At 44.3% G+C, this 21,343-nt stretch overlaps 1 protein-coding gene across 2 annotated transcripts; it reads right to left on the reverse strand.

Annotated features, from left to right (window-relative positions):
• Positions 1 to 934: 934 nt before the first annotated feature.
• LOC120824444 (diencephalon/mesencephalon homeobox protein 1-A) lies at positions 935 to 5,975 on the reverse strand. Of its 2 annotated transcripts, XR_013468647.1 has the most exons (6): positions 5,591 to 5,797; positions 3,647 to 3,814; positions 3,315 to 3,493; positions 2,640 to 3,105; positions 1,935 to 2,519; positions 935 to 1,785 (listed from the first exon to the last, which is right to left on the reverse strand). XR_013468647.1 is itself a non-coding variant. In XM_040185321.2 (5 exons), the coding sequence occupies exons 2-5, from the start codon at positions 3,798 to 3,800 to the stop codon at positions 2,101 to 2,103; spliced, it is 1,218 nt and encodes a 405-aa protein (XP_040041255.1). In that variant the 5' UTR covers positions 3,801 to 3,814; positions 5,591 to 5,975; the 3' UTR covers positions 935 to 2,100. The 2 variants fall into 2 exon arrangements, 1 of the variants encoding a protein (XP_040041255.1); XM_040185321.2 differs by having other exon boundaries at positions 935 to 2,519; positions 5,591 to 5,975.
• Between the last annotated feature and the right edge of the window lie 15,368 nt (positions 5,976 to 21,343).

The raw sequence follows: 21,343 nt of genomic DNA on the forward strand, positions 1-21,343 counted from the left end.
CACATATTTCGTATGCTTGAGTGTATGTTTAGGGGAGGGGGGGGGGGCATCTTTGCAGTCCTGACATTTGAATATACTGTAACCTGCCTCATCTTAAACCACACCAGCTCCTTTCATCTTGTGAGACAGTGATATCATCAACGGTCGTGGAGCAGGAAAAGACCAGGGGTGAAAAAAAACAAAAAAAAAACAGGTGTCTGAACTTCTCTGACTCCGGGAACCCGTCTAGTCCCATTTTTATCTCATTCTATTCTTACTTAATCCATCGATATCCCAACCAAAGGTAATCTTCTTATGGCAAAGCGCTCTGTTTCGGTGCAGCCAAACCTCGGCTGACAGGGTGGGGGAGGAGGGGGGCCGCTGCAGAGAAGAGGGAGAGGCGTGAAGGGTGGGTGGTGGATTGGAGACTCTTTAGAGCTCGACGCTGTGCTTCAGTCATTTCATTTAGGATTAGTTATTCTGCACTGAACAAGTGGCAGGTTCTCCCCTCCATGTCGTGTGTAAACCTCGCCGTCGAGCACGGTGGACCTCCTGTGTCTAAATTATTTACGGTTCATCAAGGTATCATCAGTGGAAGGCGTTAACCAAACCTAATTTTTAAGGGTTAACGGTAATATGTGTGCAAATCAGAACTGTTCGCTGAGATTTATTTTCCTGTCGTTCTCGGCGCTGAATTCAAACCCAAAACAAACTTTCTCAGTAGAGAACTTTTTAGAAATAAGGGGGTTATTTTTACCTTTATGTGAGTGCATGCTTTCTGTAATGGGATTATTTCAGGTTTATGATATCATGTGTTCTCACCTTTCATCTGAAAAGGTTCCAAAGACTCAGAAATACTGTATTTTTTTCTGTATTTTCTCTCAATTCAACCAAAATGAGGCAATGTGAGTCAGTATAAGCAAGTACTTTCAACCGATAAAACTGAGAAAATGAGTCATTCTTATGTGTGATTTATTCCCTTGCATTAAACAGATAAATTACTTACATTTTAAACAATTGAGAAATACATGTCTTGAATCTACAGTGATATAATACATAGAGAATTGGCCTGTGCATCTTTCTGACTGAAACCAGTGGCCCAGAAAAAGTGGTCGAGTTCGGTTAACAAATAGAAATATGTCGGCTGGGTTCATATTTATTTGTCGCTGTGCCTCCTCTGCAGATCCTCCCCACATTTCCCCTCAAATCCTTCACACAAAAGAAGACATGGAGTTCCTCTTTAGCCGGGCGGATGCAGGCGAACGCCGAAGGACATTTACAACGCTCGATGGATTCTGCTGAGCGCCGTAACTTTAAACAAGCGGAGGAATGTGGAAAGAAATACAGTGGAGAGGGGATTATATTGAGTGATTTGAGCTTTACTTCTGAAAACAGATCAGATGCAACTTCATTCTGTGTATTTTGCGGCTGTAAGCCATGCTTCAGAGGGGTGCACGCATGCAAAGTTCACATTCAGGGGTTGAGTTATAGAACATTTAAATATCTTATATCTGTGCTGGAATCAGCTCACTAGTTCAAAACCTTCTTCCCCGGCCTTGACTTGGTGAACGGGAGGAGTTGGATACAAGCACAAGATCCACGGGAGAAAGTTCTTCTCAGTCACTACGGCAGTGCGGTCTTTTTTGTTTTGTTTGTTTCACCGAGTTCATTGAGTTCGGAGCTGTTCTCGTTGGCTTGTTGTGCTGCCGGCAGTGAGCTGCATGCCCACATGCTGACGATGCGGCGAGGGGGAATAGCTGCGTCAAACACCCTGGGCTCCAAACTGAGGGAAGGCGCCTAAAGTGCCTGCTCGAAGAAAAAACAAAAACAACGTCTTTCAACTGCTTGGTTGTTTTTGGAATTTACGGTTTATTTGATATCTAGAAAACTGCCAGAAAATACCAGCGGCTGTTTAGTAAAATAACAAAACAAGAAATTACAAATTACGTCATTACGTTAGCCAATTGGGTAGCCGCCAGGAGCTCAGGTTTAAATCTTTTGGACGGACGCGCTCAGACGCTGGCGGTGACGAGGGGGCAAGACGAAAGTGAAGAGGGGCCACCAAGAGTCACCTCTACTGGACAAGGCCCTCGATTCACAGGCAGGGGCCAGACTTGGACTTCAGTTGGGGAGCGTGTCCAACCCCAGCGAGGCTGCATGCTGCTTGGCCCTCATGCGCAGGTTTTCTATGCTGGTGGTCTTGCTGTTGAGGCTTCCGGAGAGGCTGCCCGGGGGCGCCTGCAGCAGCGGGGTGTTCCATACCTGCTGGGCCTGCGACAGGGTCTGGTAGTACGACTGGCAGGGCAGCGAGCTCAGCGGCGACGGCATGTTGACGTTCATGCCCAGGTAGGGCAGTGAGGACGGCGGGCTCATTTCGAAGGACGGGTAGTGCACCATGTTGTTGGTGGCCGCCATGTGTTGGCGAAACTGCTCCTGCAGCCGGAAGAGGCTGAGGGGAGACGAGGCGTAGGAGTTGCTCTGCGCCAAACCGCCGGGCATGCCGCTGGAGGACGCCATGTTGGGGGAGCTCAGGGGGGAGTCTGAGGGACAGGAGGAGAAGAGGACTTTAATGTTCCAACTGTCTAGTAGATTGCTGGGTTTGAATTTCACAATGTAAAAGAAAAAAGCAGCGTCAGTCATTTGACGGCGATTATTCGTACCTGATGTGGGGCTCAGCTGTTTGTAGGACGGGGAGCTGCTCCCGGGCCGCGCTCCTCCCTCCCCATGCGTCTCCTCCCTCATCTTCACCCCGGTCCCCCCTCTCATTTCCTCCTCCTCTCTGTCAGCATTATCCTCTGCTGCCGACTCGCTGTCCGACGCCTCGGGGGAGGTGACGTTGACTTCCACGCTGGTCTCTCCAGGCTGGGGCCGGCCGGCCGCCTGCTTCTCTGTCTCCGATTGACGGGACGAAGAGGAGGAAGGAGGTGGAGGAGTGCGGGCCTCGGTAACCAGAGGGGTGGTGGAAGCGGCGGCGGTGGTGTTGGTGGTGGTGGCGTTGAGGTCCGTCTTGGAGTCTTCCGCAGAGCTCTCTGCAGCTCCGGACGCCTCCTTCTGTTTTTGGAGCTGCTCCTTCTGCAGGCTGCGCTGCTTCTTGCGAAACTTGGCCCGTCGGTTCTTGAACCAGACCTGGCAGACGGATGCACAGACAGGTCAGGGATTGAGTCAATGGCTACAAGCAACGCAACGTGGACATCGTTACGCCAAAGCAAATGACTGCAGGTTTTGCGTCCTCAATTGTCTCTTTCAATGATGCAAGATGGCCTTTTTGTCTCCAAGCTGAGCATCTCACAGGCAAACAGCAGACATGGGGGGTAAAGGCTTTTAACGATTTTTACCTGAACGCGTGCCTCGGGCAGGTTGGTGCACATGGCCAGACGCTCTCGCATGACCACGTCAGGGTAGTGAGTCTTCTGGAAAGTTTTCTCCAGGGCCTCCAGCTGCTGGGCGGTGAAGGCTGTCCGACTGCGCCGCTGCTTTCGGTGCTGGGAGCCATACCGGGCCTCGAGGATAATGTCTTGAAATGTGCAGCCGTTGAGAAACAAGAAACATGACCAGTTTAATTGAGGTTGGGGTGAAAAGGTCCTTCAAGCACCGCAGGGATCGACAAACATTACGTACGGGTAAATGCAAAAATAGATGGGGACCTTGAATGACAACTGGTTCTTACCAGCAAGTCTCTCTGCAAGAGTGAGGGCATGCACTGAGGGCCTGTAGTCAGGGGCGTGCTGGGCCTGTTGCGCCGCCTGCTGGTGGAGGTTGTACATGGCGCTCAGTGAGTTCATAGCGTGGAGAGAGTAGCCGTTCACCCCGTAGTGCTGCATGGCCGGCGATATGTCTGCAGAGAGAAAGGACTGAGTGTCAGGCCTCTCTAAACACAACAACCTTCAACAGTTTGTATTACAATGTTTGTTGTAGGCCGACTTTTTGATATGACAACAGGTGATGAACATGGGAGACACCAACATTCTGTATCAAAGAATAACTAAGCAGAAAGCTACGGGTGAATGATTTAAAGCGATGGATAATTCAACTGAGGGCGTTTATGCATGTTGTTGTTTCAGTCAGATCCCATTTAAGAAAAAAGAATCCTTTTGGAAAACAATGTTTTTTTTCTCCCATGATTAGTTTTTACCACCGAAGCCTCATTTAAAGCCTGCTATAAAAAATACAAAATATCGGTTTTAAACTTTTCACAGCTGTTATTTGATTAAAGAAAAAAGGCATGTGTTTTATGAATACACAGCGTGAGTTGAAATATAGTAAGTTGTGCAGAATAAGTGAGTTTCATTCAGTATGGACAAATACAATATCTAACACCTAATTCAAATTTAGCATTGAATAACTAACAGTAAAATATATATTACATTTGAGGTAATATGGTTTATGCATTATTTTGGTTGATGTCGTTCTCCTTTTTTTAATTTCAACATAAATATAGCGTTGCATAATTGTGATGAGTAAAAAAATATGGGTTGCCTTCTTTATAAGATCAGATCATCTCTTTACATAATGATCATTTTAATAATAATAATAATTATGATGACCACGATGGCGATAATAATGTCCAAATTTCTTATTAGGTAAGTAAAAAATCCCCCCAAAAAACACATTATCACAGGAAATTAATTCCAATCATTTTCTTATATGAATATCTACCGTCAAACTAAATGTTTAGTGTGAAGAGTTCTAATTGAAGATACAGGGAAGTCATTGGTCTTCGCTGACAGCGACGACATATTTTACTTTGCTCCTCGGGGCTCGACTCGTTTATTTCAATCTGTGGCGGGTCCCAGGTCAGTTCCAGACGCCCGCAGGCGGACGGAGTCTGATGTCTACTGTGAGTGCTAATAGGTTTCAACCTTACAAAGCTATTCATTTATCACCAGGACCGACGCGTTACTCCGTGTGACGAACGCAAACACCGTTTTATGTAACTGTTTCATCGCATCATGTTTACCAGGTCTGCCTTCGGCTGCACTCTTGTGTGCTGTTTGAATCTTTCTTTCTTTTCTTTTTTAATCTGCAGCTTATAAATTCAACATACATTGCTCTTCATCCGGGACAATGGCGTGTAGCTTCGGGCTCTGATTTAAGCCTAATTATGCAAATTGCCGTGGATTTATGAGTTATATAGGACTGAGTGGAGATTGCCCCCCGGGCCCGCAGCTCTGTATGCGTGTCGTCAATTCAGCAGCATTTAGAAACGTAAACGTCTTACGGGAAATTAAATGAGATGTTTAACTTTGTGTCGGGTGAATTAACAACCTGGGGGAAAAAGTACCAAAAATAACTTTTTTTAAACAACGTTTAATATTTCTACTGGCCTGTTTATACATGCAATTTAGAGCTAGGCCGTTTAAATGACGTCGGTTTGTCGATCAATTTGATCAGTTAATCGATAGATTAAGAAGGTCGCGATGTTATTGCATCACTGGTGAGACCAACGCTGCATTTTTTTTCAAAAACTGTTTTCTTTCCACGACTTGACGGAGTTGCAATAAAATGCAATAAAAAACACAATCCAAAGTAAGTTCGGGTACCACAGATATTAATAACTATAACTATTCCAGGAATCACAACATCGCCAACCTCGATGCTGCAAACTTCTCACCTCTCTTCTCTCTGCGTCCCAAACGAAATATCTCCACCGGCAACCGAAATAGTGTTTTCTCCTCAAATCTTCTTCTCTAAAAATCCGCGTTCGGTTGTTTAGTTTCTCGTTTGACTAAAAGCGGTTCCGTTCACTGTGATATCCTGAGAATGTCCCGCTCGCTGCGCTGCGCGCTCCGGCTCGCCTCTCCGCGGATGTTGGAAGGATGCTGAGCTGCCATCTACCGGCCTTTAAAGCGCTCCGGGTGGGGTCACCGGGGCGCTCACACGCTCCTTCTCTCATCCAATCAGGTGGCTTTCCTCCTCCAGCCGCCAACGCAGCCCCCCACCCTCCTCCTCCTCCTCCTCCTCCTCCTCCTCCTCCTCCTCCTCCACATTACCCCTCACTTCAGTGGTGATTATTCTGCATGCAAGGTGTCGACTTTTTGCTGCTGTTGTTTTGGAAGAAAGAAAGAAAGAAAACACGAGTTTTATTTTGTATTTTCACAAAAACTGGGAACTATTGTAATTGCTTTTAGGAGGCAAATTATCTTAAGTTATCTTTTGAGGAGAAACTAATCACAGTGCTTTTTTTGGGGGGGGGGGGGGGGGGGGGGGGTGAGGTATGACTGACATAAATAACAAATTATATTAATACTTCAAAGATTATTCTATAAGAAGATGGGTTTTAATGTATTCAGAATGATTAGGTTTTAAGGTGCTGCTTAAAATCAGCTAAAGCCAAAAGGCCCACTCTGTTTTCCTGTCATTTCTTTTTTTGTGATTACAAACATTTAACACGAAATTCAACCAATTTAAGATTGACTGTATATTATTATTAAAAAGCTAATAAACCATTCAAATGGGAATTTCTTTGTTAGGTCTTGTAGCTTAATTTCTGTATTCGTTTTAATGTAACGCAACTAAAATAAAGAAAAATAAAAAAGAGTCCACCTTGAAGCAAATACGTGCTTCTTCAAATCTTCAGTCTCCGTAATAATTGAGAGCTTTTAATATAATACAACTTTTGCCGTTTTCCCGAAACCAACATTTGTTTTTTGTTTTTTTTGGGTGGGGGGTCCGCCGAATAAAAATGTCTCCATGACACAGCCTTTAATTAAATGATATGCAAATAGTAAGCGAAGGCCTGCTCCACTCCTTCGCAGTGACTCGTGCACGGGGACGTTCAGGTTCATTCCGGGCGTTAATTTGATTTCCCCGCTGCCTCGCTGCGTGTTTGCAGCCGAGGTGGAGGGATGCGGGCTGCACGCTGCTTTCCTCCAGCAGCTCCCCGGCCCCGAGGGATTTGGGTTGGGATTTGGTAGACAAGACGCCATTTCACCCTCCAAAAAATGTCTTAAAATGACTGCTGGTAAGAGGATTAAAACAATAATGCCCCTCTCTTCTTCAAGGTTTTATTTTTTTAGAAAAGATTTCTTTTCTCGAAAAAAAAAACGTTTAGGCTGGAATTAAGGGCAGCGAGAAGTAGCCTTTTAATGTAAAGCTCAAGCTCGCATATTTTGTTGAATTTTATCCCGAGAGAGGGAGAGAGAAAGGGGAAAGGTGGGGTTGGATGGGGTTGGATGGGGTTGGGTGGAGGGGGTTAAAATTCTCAACCCAATTTGATCTTTGGCCACTTTGACCGGCAGAACTTTAAACAAGATACAGAAGACTCTTAAGTTCTCTTTAAAGAGTGCACCTTATATTCCTGTTTAAACTGGCTATTTTAATAATAGATTTAAAATATGAAAATATGATCAAAACAAAATGAATGAGTCGAGTGGACGTTGTTACGCAACAGGTGGTAATCATTCCCCGAATTAAAAAAAAAGTGAGTGAATTACAGCCATCGATGAATACGCATTTGTTATTATTTTATTACTTTGAGCTTATATGTTTTCTTTATCTTGCCACTATGAGTGCAGACCATTTAGGTACAGAAAAGAAAAAATCGGATTAACTTGTGAACCGATGGAAATAAGAACTTAAACTGGAGGTAAATCTGTCCAGTGTCTCTTTGTGAGGACCGTTTCTAAAGCAATTAAAGCGAGAAGGAATTCCTCTCAGCTGCTCTTCCTCAAATCAGCTTTTATACGGACCTTAATGCGGGCTAGTGTCCAGCATGGCGGAGGGCTTTAATGCAGCGAGTGTCAAGAGGGCCTGCCATTAGAATGGTATTAGGCCAGTGGAGCACCAGCTCCTAACCATCCACGGACAGAGTGGACAATAAACTCACCATGACTCAGTGTACACAGATTTAAAATGTGTACAGTACAATTTTGACATAAAAAAAAAAAAAAACACACGTCTTTGGTTTCAATGCTAATTATCAATAAAGTCAAAGATCTAAAAGTACTAATTTACATTTTCTAAAAGGTATTCTGAATTGTTTACTTCAAGTTGTGATTGCTCATTTAGTATTTTCTGTTGTTTTGTGTGTTCTGACATTAAAGGAATGAATTGCAATGTTTTACATCATCTGGACAAAGGTTACATTGCTACATTTAAGTGTAAATTATTCTGGAGGATTTAAAATGATGTTTTACAGTTATTGTAAAAATGGCAGAAAATAAAGACATTATCCACAGAAACTTCCAAAAGCTGATTTTGAAATCAACAATATCTAGTTTTGTCCGATTTTTCTTACAAAACAAAGCAGCAAACTTATTTTTGGTGGAAAAACCCAAACATGACTTGTATGTGCAAATTTTTGCAATTTCAATTGATGACGTCGGTTTTAAGGCCTAATCGTGAATGATAATTTTCCCACCTCTTTAATTACCATTTTGACACATCTCCTCATCACCTTCAGGATCTCAGCGCTTGCCGCAGGCTAACTTTCTAAACCCCAAATTCATCTGAGATTTCTGCGGATTTCATTGCTGTGTTCATTGTTCTCGGCACTCCGGCTGCGTTCAGGCTTTATCGTGTTAAAGCCTCTCCTCAGATCTGAGTTATCGTCTTTGCTCTCACTCATCCATCCTGAATATCAAAACTTTCATCCCTGCATCAGGACTTTGGCTGCCTGAATCAAAGCTCAGCCGAGAAAGCTGCAGCGATTTATAAATCATGTTCAGTTTTTAATCAGGTTTATAACGCATGAATGTTTGTAATTTTACCCCTCAAATGGCTTCCAATATTTTCCAAGTGGCATTTTTCATCAGACGGAGGGAAAAGTTGATGCCTTCAGCCTTCAGAGCCCATTACCTTTTATCATTGGGTTTTCTTTAACTTCATGAATATATTGGGTTTCAATCCAGCAGCTCTGGTCTGCACGTGCTCTTAGTCAAGGTTAGCTTGTGCTCATTTGGGTGAAATTAATCATTTTGATGTATGGGTTGGAATTGACTGCTTCCTTGGGACTTGTGTGACTGGAGTAACAAAGCAACTTGCCATTAGCAATCCTCCAGCTGTGTGTTAGCCAGACATTCACCAAAGACTTTCCTCACATGTGTTGGATATTGGATGAAATAGACCAAATCTGTGGTCCCGCACCTTTTTGTTGTTGTTGCTGGTCTCAGATACATCAACCTCATAATGGACCCACATAAAAAACGTCAAATTAATCAAATTTTCATAACCAAAGGAAACGATGACACCAACATGGGGCTTGTTATTGAGTTCCTGCAACTCAAGAAACCAGTGCAAAGTTCAAGTTACCCATTCTTGTACATCCAGTAGACACTGAACCAATCTGTGTTTATTTGGAATTGTATTTTTGACCACCATTCAAATATCGGGCAAATGTTGCTCTCCTTTTGGCTCTGTTTTGGTCTCCACCAACTCCTGAGGGAAATATTTGGCTCTTTGGCTGCGAAATCCTCCACAATTTTTACAGCCTTCTCAATACCTTTGTCTGTTTGCAGTTTGGTGCTTAAGGCAATGTGTTAGTGCATGGACAGATCAGTATCAGATGTAAGTATGTTATGCTCTTAGATGCTAATGTAGTGTCCTTGAGCTGCTAGCCTTAAGCAGAGATGAGGCAGTCCGGTGGGCTCACTTACCCATAGTTCTTTTTCTTCATTTTCACTCCTCTTCAGAACTTTTGGTTCTGAAAAGTGAAGTCAATGTAGCGTACATTTCTTTTTATTCATTTCTTTAATGCAGCATGATTTTCTTTTTCGTAAATGATGGTCCCATTTAGAGTAAACCGCGATGGAAACTGGTTTCTTTTCTGGTTTTCGTCTTACAACTTAAACTGTTTTACGGTGTTTTTAAGTTAACTAACATTGGGGCGGCCTAAAGTTGTTCAGCTTTAAGTAACTTTGCTCCACCCTCTCGGATCACTTCTGGTTTCGTGATGGCGACCAGCAGCCAAAATCAAATCAAATATTCTAGAACAGCAGTACACAGGGCTAAGGGGTTCAGTCACGGTGACTATACGACCCCTTCTTATGTTCAGTCAATGCAACCGATGCTGACTCAAGTGACATCACTTGAGAACATTAATCAGACACGAAACGCTTTCTACAACTTTTTCATTGAAAGCATCGATATGCTATAGCCCACTTAGATTAAGAAAACAATCCACTTTAAAAATGCGCGTTCATTTTTTGATATTAGCGTCTTGGAAAACATGTTGTTATGCGAGAATGTAATTATTTGGGAGCCACAGAACTCAGTGGTTCACTTTCAGTATTGTTTGTGGCTCTATGATCCTGTTGAGATGGCGCACCGTGATGCAGCTCGGGCCGCCGCTCTGAACGGTTTCTCTAGCAGACTTGACGTATCGAGGTTGGCAGGTTTGTTTCCTCCCTCTTTCTCAGAGCCGGTCTTTGGTTGTGCCCCTCAGGCTGCGGCCCAGGACAAGGGTTCCTATTGTCAGGCCCTAATCCAGGGGCTACACAGCTTTAGCAACATGGTGGGATAAAAGCCCATCAAACCACTACTTTATGGGGGCAAATCTTTCCTAATCCCTCGCTTTATCTAAACAAAAGGAGAGAAACAAGAGGATAGAAAGAAATTGTGCAGACACAGGGCAAGACCGGGAGCCACGATGCAAAGAAGTAGTTTCACTGGAGAAGCTAACCATTTTTGACAGGCTTTCACTAAAGGATTGACGAAAAACGGACACCAGGATTCCAAAAAGGGCCGTACACGGTCTTTTTTCTTTTCTGAAGTTAAGCTTCAAGATCCTTAGAGGGATATGTCGAAATTAGTGAGATTAAATTCCAAAACCTTAAACTATTAAGAGGACTTGGCAGGGGGCACCTGTCAATTTTCGAAGCTATGAAAATTGTTCTTGGTTTACTGGGTTGGTGTAAACAAGCGACAACTGTGTGATCTTGAGCCTATTCTTAATTCTATTCTCAGACAGGAAAAAAGGGAGTATGGGAAATTTTCCTTCCCTCCTCAAAAACTGTTTAGAAAATCTGCTCCATGACACCGTCTGTGTGGCCCCCAACCTGTGTCCAAGCCACGTTTACCTTAAAAACGACCGAGCAAGAATCCTTTTAATTTAATCTGTGGGAATTCCTCAAAAGACACTGAGTGACAGCTACGAATTAGGCTTTTTTATTGTAAGTCTGTGAGTTATGCCGCTCATCTGCGACGCCATTGTTTGAACAGACCTCCCTAGTATACTAGAGGGCTCTGTAAGTCACGTGTTCAGTGTGTGTTTCAGAGGGCAAATCCCCTGACCCTATTTCATGTCTGCTGCCAATTCCAATTTCTATCTTTGCTCTGTGGCAACTCGCTTCAAATCCCAAGCGTCACATCTGCAAATGACTCCGAGTGTGAGTTAGAGGCTCCATTTTATGCCACAGCCCAAATGCTCCACAGGAGGACCATTCGCAGCCCGGCGGTCACGGAGCCGGGCAGAGATTGAGAACAAGCCAGTTTGTTCTGGCTCTATGTACATAAACCTGCACAGCCTGGGGGGGCTTTCAAAGTCTCACTCGACCTCTCAGGTGTAGGAACAAGAACACGGGGACATACGTGATTCACCCCCTGGCGGTAAATACACTGTCATCCACACACAACAAAGTTCAGGCTTTTCAAATTGATTATCACAGAGGACAAACTGATTGATTACCATTGTATATTATTTTAAATACATGATGACACGCCCCCTGCCGGCCTGTGTTGATGCCTCCTGAATGAGGTAATTAAGAGATAATAGGCTGGGGATGCTCGTCGGGGACCGAGTGATTAGTGATTCATTACATGAGCTTAGAACGAGGAGGAAGAGAGGAGGGAAGTGGTTGGTTTTTGGTGGGGGGGAGCACACCGAAACAGCCTTACAAATTGCTGTTGGATTTATCCAGGGTAATTAACCATCAGCCAGGGAAAGGGCGGGGCCTATCTGCGACCCGCAGCACAGTCTGGCTTTCCTTCCTCTATTTAATGGCTCAAAGTCCTTTTACTGCTGCCGTGTAATTGGGATGTAAAAAATGAATTAAATGTCTTAAGTGGTGGTGCAACAATCGAAACAATACATTATTTAATATTATTTATTGAGTGGGGGGTTTGATCCCCAACTCTGCCCATACTGTGAACCAGAACGTCCAAAATAATTAAATAGATTAAGTAGTAGATATAAAGTGTTAGGAAGTTCTACTAACTTAATTATGTCAAGTTGGTGTAAGATGTTTTTTGAGTCATTTTAACTAATCAGTTTGTGTATAAGTAAACATAACTTATGTATAACTTTATAGAATTAAGGATTTACATGGTAAGAATAAAAAGTTCCGTTATTTCTATTGTTTCAAATTAGGATGATTTAAAAACGACCCTAATTTATATAGCACAGGCTAAAATAAAATAAAATCTCGAAGCGTTTCAATTAATTATAACAAATAAATTCCCCTAAAACCCCCTTTTAGGTATTACATTATTACACTTCTCTTAAAGGCAACAGCAAAAAAATATGTACATGTTAATTTCCACATTCAATTTCTATATCTGCACATGTGCGTCTACAAGCCCCGCCCCACGCCCCTGGAGGCGTGAATTTTCCTCACAGAACAAAATTTGCTGTATTTAGTGGCTGTCTAAAAGAATCCATCTCCGTTTTCAGTAAGTAAACATTTTAAATTCATTGCTGTGTTGTATTTTTACTTTAACAGGATTTAGTTGCCACCAAGAAAAGTAACGTAGTTACTGTAGCTAACGTTAAGGCTGTCTGCTGCGTCTTAACGTTAGCTAATGTTAACTGAGGCCTGTAGCTGCTAACGTTATCTTAATGTTGCCTATACCACTAGCTTTAAGGCTAATGTTAGTAGTTAGAATCATTTTAAATAATTATCTAACAGGAGGCTGCTATTAAGATAAATTGTGAAATCTTTTTGATAAAGGTGCACTGCTTTCTGCGTTTGGCGCCAAATGGGTAATGGTTCATTGTACCCTAGCCATTACGTCTCCTCCCTTAGACCAAACGGCAGCCGTGACATCATTACGTTAAGGTAAATCTATTGGCTCAGTTGTCGTTCTTTTCAAGACGGGGCGCGCGGCTCTGCTCAACTCTTTTTCTGAAAAGTGGCAATAGGAAAAATAGGCAAAACTAAGTCCAAGACTTAAACGAAGTCCGAGACAAACAAAAACAAAATGCAAAATGCCCCCTTCGGTATGTCCGCCCCACCAAAGTTGGGAACCTAGGGGAAACACTGATATGACATAATATACTAGAACTAATATAGCAGACATGGCTTTATAATTTTCTAATATCATAGAACTGGGTTCTATGGGTTTTACCTCCATCTATGGGTTTCAAAAATCTAAAAATCTATGGGTTTCACAAAAGAATATCTCCTCCGCGAATCGCCTCCTCATCGTGGTGCCCCCCCCTCAACAAAGCTTTCATATATGCAAAACAAATGTGACAGTAAAATGAAGTTTAAGATGTCAAACAGTTAGCAGAAACCTAATGTTTACATAACCACACTGACATCTCTAAAAATGTAGTATTAGAAAGTATTAATTTTTGAATCTTAGCTCTATTCCCCTTTTAAGATCCTTTGCATGGCACACTGGGGGAATGGCTTCCATCCACTGTTTGACTGTCGTGATCCTGCAAAGTACTATATTCCCATCTTCATAGTCCTTCCAAAGCCAGCCTCCCATCCTGGAGTAATCCTCTCCGGTCCCTATCAGCCGCACAAAGCAGCGCACACTTACATGCACAAGTTGATTTCCTCCGTCTGTTTTATCTGATTTAGAAGCACTTAGAAACAGCTCTAAGTCTTCTCTCGATTAAAAGGACGGGGGCGCGGGGGGAAGGGACTCAGCCGGTGTGATAACTGTTCCCGAGCTACCTCTCAACATCCAACATCTGTCTATTGTTGTTAAATCTGCTTTAAAGCATCTGTGGGTCACGTGGATTCAAACATTTAGAGAATTGAGGCTCATCTGCGGAGCTTAAGTCACTCCTCTCCTCTTTAGTCTCTCATTAGAATAAAGGCTGCTGATCCGAAGCTTCGTTGCAAACACCTCCGAAAGTTCTGCCTTTTTTGCCTAATATCTGATAAATGAGCTGCAATGAAGTCAAGCTCAACTATGCCTCAAGTATTCCACCAAGCGAGGACAAAACACGACTGAACTTATTTTATCATCGTCCCTTGGCTCATAACTTGTAGAGCTGCATCTCAGCGAGATCAGAGCTCAAAAGACAAGTCTAGCTTTTATGAAATGATAATATGGGTTTGATTTATTGTTTTTTCATAATCTGGGTTTATGCCTTGTCCTGCGTTAAGCTTTTTGGAAAAGGCTTTGGCTGGTTTCCGGGCACATATGGCATTAACACACTGGCTGGCCACTGAAAAAAGACCATGACCATTTACACAGGTTCGACGTGCTATTTGGCAAGAAGGGCCAATGGACAAAATGCTATGGATTGTGGCTGAGAAATAAACTGGTGACTAAGAAAATCCTGCAGCCAAACCATTTATAACCCCTATATGTCCTTTGTATGCTCCTGTGTTTTTACAGTAAACGCACATGTTATAAAATGTTAATTAGGGAGCTTTATAGGTGCTGGAAGCCTCATTTTGTTCCCTTCGGCCTGCATGCTAAGCTAACCGCCTAATGGCTTGAGCGTTCTATTTAGATATTTTGCTCTCAATATATTTCTCCGCAAGCAAGGCAGCGAGCAAATTTCCAAAAATGTAGAACTATTCCTTTAACCTTTCTTCAAATCACCTTCTACATTTTATTAAATAAACTCAGAATACACCCAGAACTTTTACATCACACAAATTACACTCCCTTTGATTACTGTGCGACAACAATGGGCGGCAAAGTTGACCCCGCTTTTTGTCGGGCGGTCTGCTTCCAGCCAGTGTGGTGGAAGCCTCTGCAGAAAAAGTCAGTGTGGAAATAAGTGCTTAAGAAATGAATGTGTGAGGGGGCCTGAAGGCATGGAGCTCTCCGCTGGGGCGCCGCGGTCTCGCCACTTGACCCGAGTACCTCCTCGCACGGATCCCACTAATCAGGGACGAAGGACCAACTCATTGCAACGTTGGCGTAAAAAGCAGTCTGCGTGGCGTTCGCATACTGCTCATAATAGCGAAATGAAAACACAGACGGAGTCAGCGAATTAAGGGAGGGGGAGGTGGTGGGAAACGGGAATGAAAAGGAGTCTTGCTGGGCCCAACTGGCCATGTAAAGAGTCGGGCCTGTCAGATGGCGGCTGGCTGGAGGAACCCAGGAGCGAGAGCTGCCGCCTCCTCGTTAGATAATCCCTCCAGCACACAGTGCCGGCTTTGGGGGGGGGAAGGGGGGGGACCCAGTGCTGATGGATATGTGTCTGTATTTATCTGCTCCTAATGAGCGCTGCTTAGCTGCCCACCGAGCTGGAACGAGAAAAGCTAACAGTGGAGGAAGAGACTTTAATGTTTTGCTGAATTTGCCGGAAAATGCAATTGTTAATATGTTTTGTGTTCCCCTCTTCATGAGAATATATGTTTACATTAACAAGAAGGCTTTTAAAAAAAAAATACTGCTGCTCAAAATCACACATTTGTCACATTGTGTGTATTTGAGTACAGTGTGCTGGGATTAACTGCTATGTTTTATGTGTGTGTGTGTTTCCTTGGGGTCCTGCCCCCCCCTTTACCCTGCAAAGGAGCCCTTAGGCGGTGAGATCTGACTCCGCATGAATATGAATGAGAAGGTAACACACGGGGGAGAGCCGGGGAAATCTGATGACAGTGCAGGAAAGAGCATCTACGGGGATGTATGACTTCTCAGCTCCACCGCCGATATGATGAAGTGGCTGAATTTAAATATGTGTGTGTATGTCTCGCCTCGGAGTGTGTCCCATCAGATGTGTATGAATAATGTATTGATAGCCGGGCCTGTGTGTGTTGTGTTTAGCCAGCCCAGCTGGCAGGGTCACAGGGGGATGCACACATATTATGTCACAGTCCCAAGAGAGGTGTGGGTGCATGTTGCCTTTTCATCATCAATCAGCAGAGCAAACTGTTTAACGACAACAATGAGGCCGCTAAGAGGCCCCTCAGCTCGTGCCAGAAGTGGTGATAATTACCTAAACATGAAGTTGTCACTCCTCAGCCTCTCCCTGCATCTGCCCCTTTTGATTGTGTGCCAAGCGGAGCGTGACTCGCTCGCAAGTGGGAGAGACAGTAATTGGTGAGATTGATTTTTAAAAGCTTATTCATTTGACCTGCACCATGTCCACACGGGGCCTTTCCACTGTGAGCTTGATAAATGCCTCAATAGGTTTCCGGATTGCTTTTCGTTCCCTTACCCCGAACCTCTTCTTCCTCTGTAAAATAATTAAGAACTCCCTCATTTAGTCGTTTTCAGCCCTCATTTAGTCGTTTTCAGCAAAGGGGGACAGTCAAAGACACCTTGTGTCCAACTGTCTGTCTTCAAGTCGCCTCCCACTGCCTGTACCGGCAACGTGCATTTACCTTTCTACGCCTTGGACTCTACCTTCTGCTTTACGTGCAGCATGTGAGCAAATTGAGAATTGCGCAGCATGTGCAACACATCATGGCAGCATTGTGGCTTATTTGAATACGGCCCAGTGTCTGACGGAACGGCATCACTGCCCAGAAAGGCCGACTTGTGGGTGAGATTATCCACGGGTTTCATCACTATGAGGGATGAGTGAACAATTGCCCAAGACCTTAACTAAATAACTTACGCAGGTGATGGCGAGGCCCGCTGGCACCTTGTTGCTATGGCCTCCATGACCTCTGCCCTCTAGCACAGTTAGCCCACCATTGATTTCTACTTCAGCCAAAGACAACTTGAGTTTTAGTGATACGATAGACTTAACGGCTGCAGAGAACAAAGACATTTGGCGGCGTACATCTAATTCGCGGGACACATTATTGAGTACTGATGTGAATGAGGAGTTACGCCTTTTGGTTTGTATTTGGAGATTTTACACCCAAGAAAAGCTCAGCGGAAAGGATCTGCAAAGTTAAAATGTGGCACAAATGAGTCCTTTATTAACGCTGAGCAGGCTTGCAAAAGCAGACTCACTCCCTCATAGCCTTGAAACACTTGTAATCGATAGTATTGATCAGTGTGTTTCATATCGGGCCCTGTAATCCATCAAGCTAACAGTGTGGGATAGGCCTAATTTATATTATCTGAAGGGTGTAATCAAAGATGAATGAACCCCAGCGTGTTAGAAATGTGCACTGGGTTATAATTTCTACCACTGTGAGTAATGGTGGGAGCGAATAAACACAACAGCCGCTGCGGGTAAAAGGGGTAAAACTGAAGAACAGCGCAGCAAAGCGCGCATGTGTGGCACCAACACGAGCCGAATAGAAAGCTTTTTCTTAGATGTGTGCAATTTAATACAACATAAATCATATAATTGTTGGCATTATTGTATCTTGTGAAATTCTCCAATCACAAGATACAATAATGCCGTGATGCAAAATTAGTATGCAATGACTTCCTTCCATCTAATCAGCCTTTGATGAATTAGCTGTCGGTGTTGCTTTAAGCAAAGACTTCAGCTTTATGTACACGTGACGCAAGCTGACCCAGAAGGTAGAAAGATGGCGGCAATCAGCCTCAAGAGGATCCCTGGCAAGGGAGGGAGAGTAGCTGTGAATATATATGTGTGTAAATATATATAAATGTTTCGTTTAAAAAAAAAAGCCACTTAAGAACTCGAACCCTTTAAATAAGGCCAGGAATAATCTGTTTCCTCCGTTGCGGTAGATCCAGCAGGGATTTGCGGAAACATTCGGCGGTGACACAGATCTACATAATCATTTTAAGTTTCTACCCGCTCCCTCCGATGATTCTCCTGCTGTCACTTTAGATACCGCTAAAACTGATTTGGGCTCGCTAATCTCCCAGTATTTCTTAGACTTTAAAAATCTCTAATATTATAAGGAGATTATTTCATTTATAATTGATTGAGTGCATTTGCCGGAGTGCCACTTCAAAGTTGGTGAATTAAAGATGCATTTAAGAAGCCTGGTGCCGGGCGCTGGGAGGCTGTGAGTCGCAGGGCGGGGTGGGAGGTTGCATTGGGCGGGGGGTGGAGGGGGGGGGGTGGGGGGGTGGGGGGGGGTTGTGTCTTCTCGGTGGAGCGAGCGAAGCTGATCCACGGAGATTTCTTTAAAATGGACTCTCGCAAAGTGCCTCTCTCGGAGGAGGACTTCCTCTGCGTCAAGTCCGGTGCATCCGCAGAGTTCCTCTAAGAACACATGGAGAGGATGATTCGGGTGAAGCCCACTCTACCTGGAAGAGACTTTACCCCAAAATCTTCCTTTCCACTCAATTGGAACGACGCCGGACTGAGAAAAAAGTGTACGTTTTTCAAAAGCCTTTTTTCCTTAAGCTCTATCTTTGGATTGCCGGCACACGGGACCCTGAAATCTTTGAGGGCCATTAAAATATGAAGCTCCCCCTCTTCCAAGCCGAACCCCATTCAGAAGTCAAGCTCTCCCCTCCTCATTGGCTTACCACCGCCTGCAACCCTCATCGGACCACTTTGAGGGTCTTCATTAACGCAGAGAGAGAGATAGAGAGTCTTTAAATAATATCCCCCCCCCTTCCCCCCACCAGCCCCAAAGAACAGGAAGAAGATATGGCCTATTGCAGAGCTCAGGCCTATTGGAGTGCTTAGTTCTGACTAAATGAATCTTGACAGTGAGGAGGATGCTCTCCTCCTGCCCAGTATTGTACCAGCTGATGATATACCCCCCCCCCACCCCTCCCCCCCCACACACACATCTCGCTGCCTTAGATGCTCTGTTTCCCCCCCCACCCCCCCTCCATCCAACACCACGGCCCAACCAGATCATAATCCTCTTAACGTTCTGCCTTATTAACCACTCATCTAAATGTCATGAAAGCAACCGGCTGGAGAGAGGAGAGGAAAAAGTAAATTATTTCCCCTGGAATAAAGTCTTGGCCCTTTTCACCATGCAGTACTTTGTATTTCACATTTGATTATGTGACAAGTGTATCTAAGTCTACTCGGGGCTCAAGAGAAATGTATTTCAGAGCCCATCAGGCACAGCTAATTTAAAAGAAAGTCCAACCCTGTGATTGTACGTGCACATACACACTGTCCGTTCACACACACACAGTTAAATTGAATTCCAATTAAGACGACTCCACAGATGATGAATAAATGGATGATCCATTTGGCTCTCTTTTTTCAATTGAAGAAGCTGTGATCCCTCCTTCCCTCGGAGGAATCCACTCATTAGGGTCCATTTCTTTTAATTAAGGACTCCGTTTCCATTTGCCCTCACGCCCCCTCATCACCACCCCCGCTCGTACAACCCGGCGAACCTCCGTAATACTCCATACCACCGACTGTAAGTTAATTCTTGGTTCAAGCATTCGACCCAGTTTTCGCTCCAGAGGTAATAGAGGTTCGTCCCTCAGTGGCCGAGGCGCATGCAGGACTAACAGAGGGGGAATGACGTGTAGCGCGGCCCTCGGTGACGCACACGTGCCAACGTTAGCTTTCTGAGTAGGAAGGACCTGCGGTTAATGCAGACATGGCTGCATGAGGCAGGACTTTTTCTCAGAGGAATATTGCAATCAATATATCAAAGGATGTTGCCATACATGTATTTATGCAGATTCAACGTCTCCCTAAAGCCTCCTTCAATCAGTTTTTATTTTGAAAATGCATGGAATGAGAGGAGTGATGAGTGTTTAGTGTCAGAACACACTGAGAGGAGGTGCAACCATCTTGTGGAGGTAAAAGCTTCGTGTAGCTTCATGTGTTTCAGTGAATAACCACAATATTGGATTTAGCTCAAACAGCTTGGACAAAAAGAAAGTTTAGTCCAATTGAATAGCAACTCCAGCAACAGGGTTTCAAAGTCCTAGACCAGACAACTAAACTGGGCGAGAGAAGACAAGTGAAACCTCATCATTAATAAAGGAAATACACCACAAAAATTGGCATACTGCTTGTGTTAAAAGAAACCTCTCTACGGTCCAACGGCTGTCCAGGTCTTAAATTCCTCATGTACTTCGTGTCTCCCGTAAGCCAGTGTGTGGACTGTATTATCACGGCTGTGACACAATCTCACACCCTGATGACAAATGACTCTCCTGCTCCCTGTTGAGCCGATGATAAACAAGCTGTGGCTCTTATCCTGTGGTTTTCCTTTCCTTTCTCCGTTGGTGTCACTTTTCTGCGTAAAACACAGCACCGTTCTGTGTTCGGACCTGCTGTGATGAAACGGAGCTGAAATTCGCCTTTCCTTTTACTCCCCCTTAAGCGAATGCCAGGCTCCCGTCAGGTCGTCTAAAGACACCATGTCCGCGGCTTTGTAAGGTCTGTTTGGTTTCCCCACATCTTGTTTTCTTGTGGCTCCTCAGCACTCTTAAGTCCTTTTCAGGGAGTTTATGAGGGCCCGCCTTGTGGAAAGAAAGCCTTTGCTGTGTTTGCTTTGGGAATAGTCTCCTGACAGGGTGCTAAAGGAGCATGTCAGAGCACGGGTCCCAAAGTGTTTGGGCAAAGAGAGCCGCTACCTCTTGCCACTGAGGAATCCGCCCTTCTTCGGTAATCTGTCACACCTCCTTCCAAATAAAATGGCTCAGAGATTTTCACACAAGTCTGTCAGGGTTAATATTTACCCCTGCCCTCTGGTCAAGAGGGAGGGAGAGAGCAGACAGGCGCGGGGAGGTGGGTGAGTCCGGCTTTTGCAGCAGGGAGTCGTCTGAGTGTCTTTACAGCCGGACTTGACAAGGTTTAAAATACTGACGACGTTTTGTCTCAGTTGATGGTTACGATGATACAGAAAAAAATCTGCTATTTTGGGGTTTGTTTTGTTTATTTTAGTTGCTTGTTAGAAATGAATTCACTGCAACAGTTTTTTGGGAACAATTTTCATTCATTATATCTCTCTGAAGAAAAAACATGACATGCTGTGGAATAATTCTTGGCCTGCTTCTGTGACTTCCATCACCACCGTGTTCACAATTATGTGAGCCGCGCTTGCCTGATTTTTCTTTTAAAGCTAAGCTAAGATAACTCTCTGTCTCAATCTTCATGTTAAATGCACAGATGTCCGGGCCGTCTGACTAATCGTATCAGGACAGGCTGATATAAATATACTCATCTAACTCATCAACTCAAGTCCTTTCCCAGAATGTCTAAATACCCCTGAGAGAATGGCTGTATATTTTTCATAGAGGTGATCAAATTGCCTTCTCTCAGTCCCCGTGCCTGTCGAACACGTGTGGCGGTGGGTGAATGAGGGGGAGGTGGGGTGAGGGGGGGGTCGCTGCAGGAGAGTAAAGGAGGAAGGAGCAAGCGGGGCTGCGGGGAGGAGGCGGGGGGATTTAGCGTGGCCTGTCGGAGGGCTAA

Source organism: Gasterosteus aculeatus, chromosome 8, assembly GCF_964276395.1.
Source record: "Gasterosteus aculeatus chromosome 8, fGasAcu3.hap1.1, whole genome shotgun sequence".
Classification (NCBI taxonomy): Eukaryota; Metazoa; Chordata; class Actinopteri; order Perciformes; family Gasterosteidae; genus Gasterosteus; species Gasterosteus aculeatus.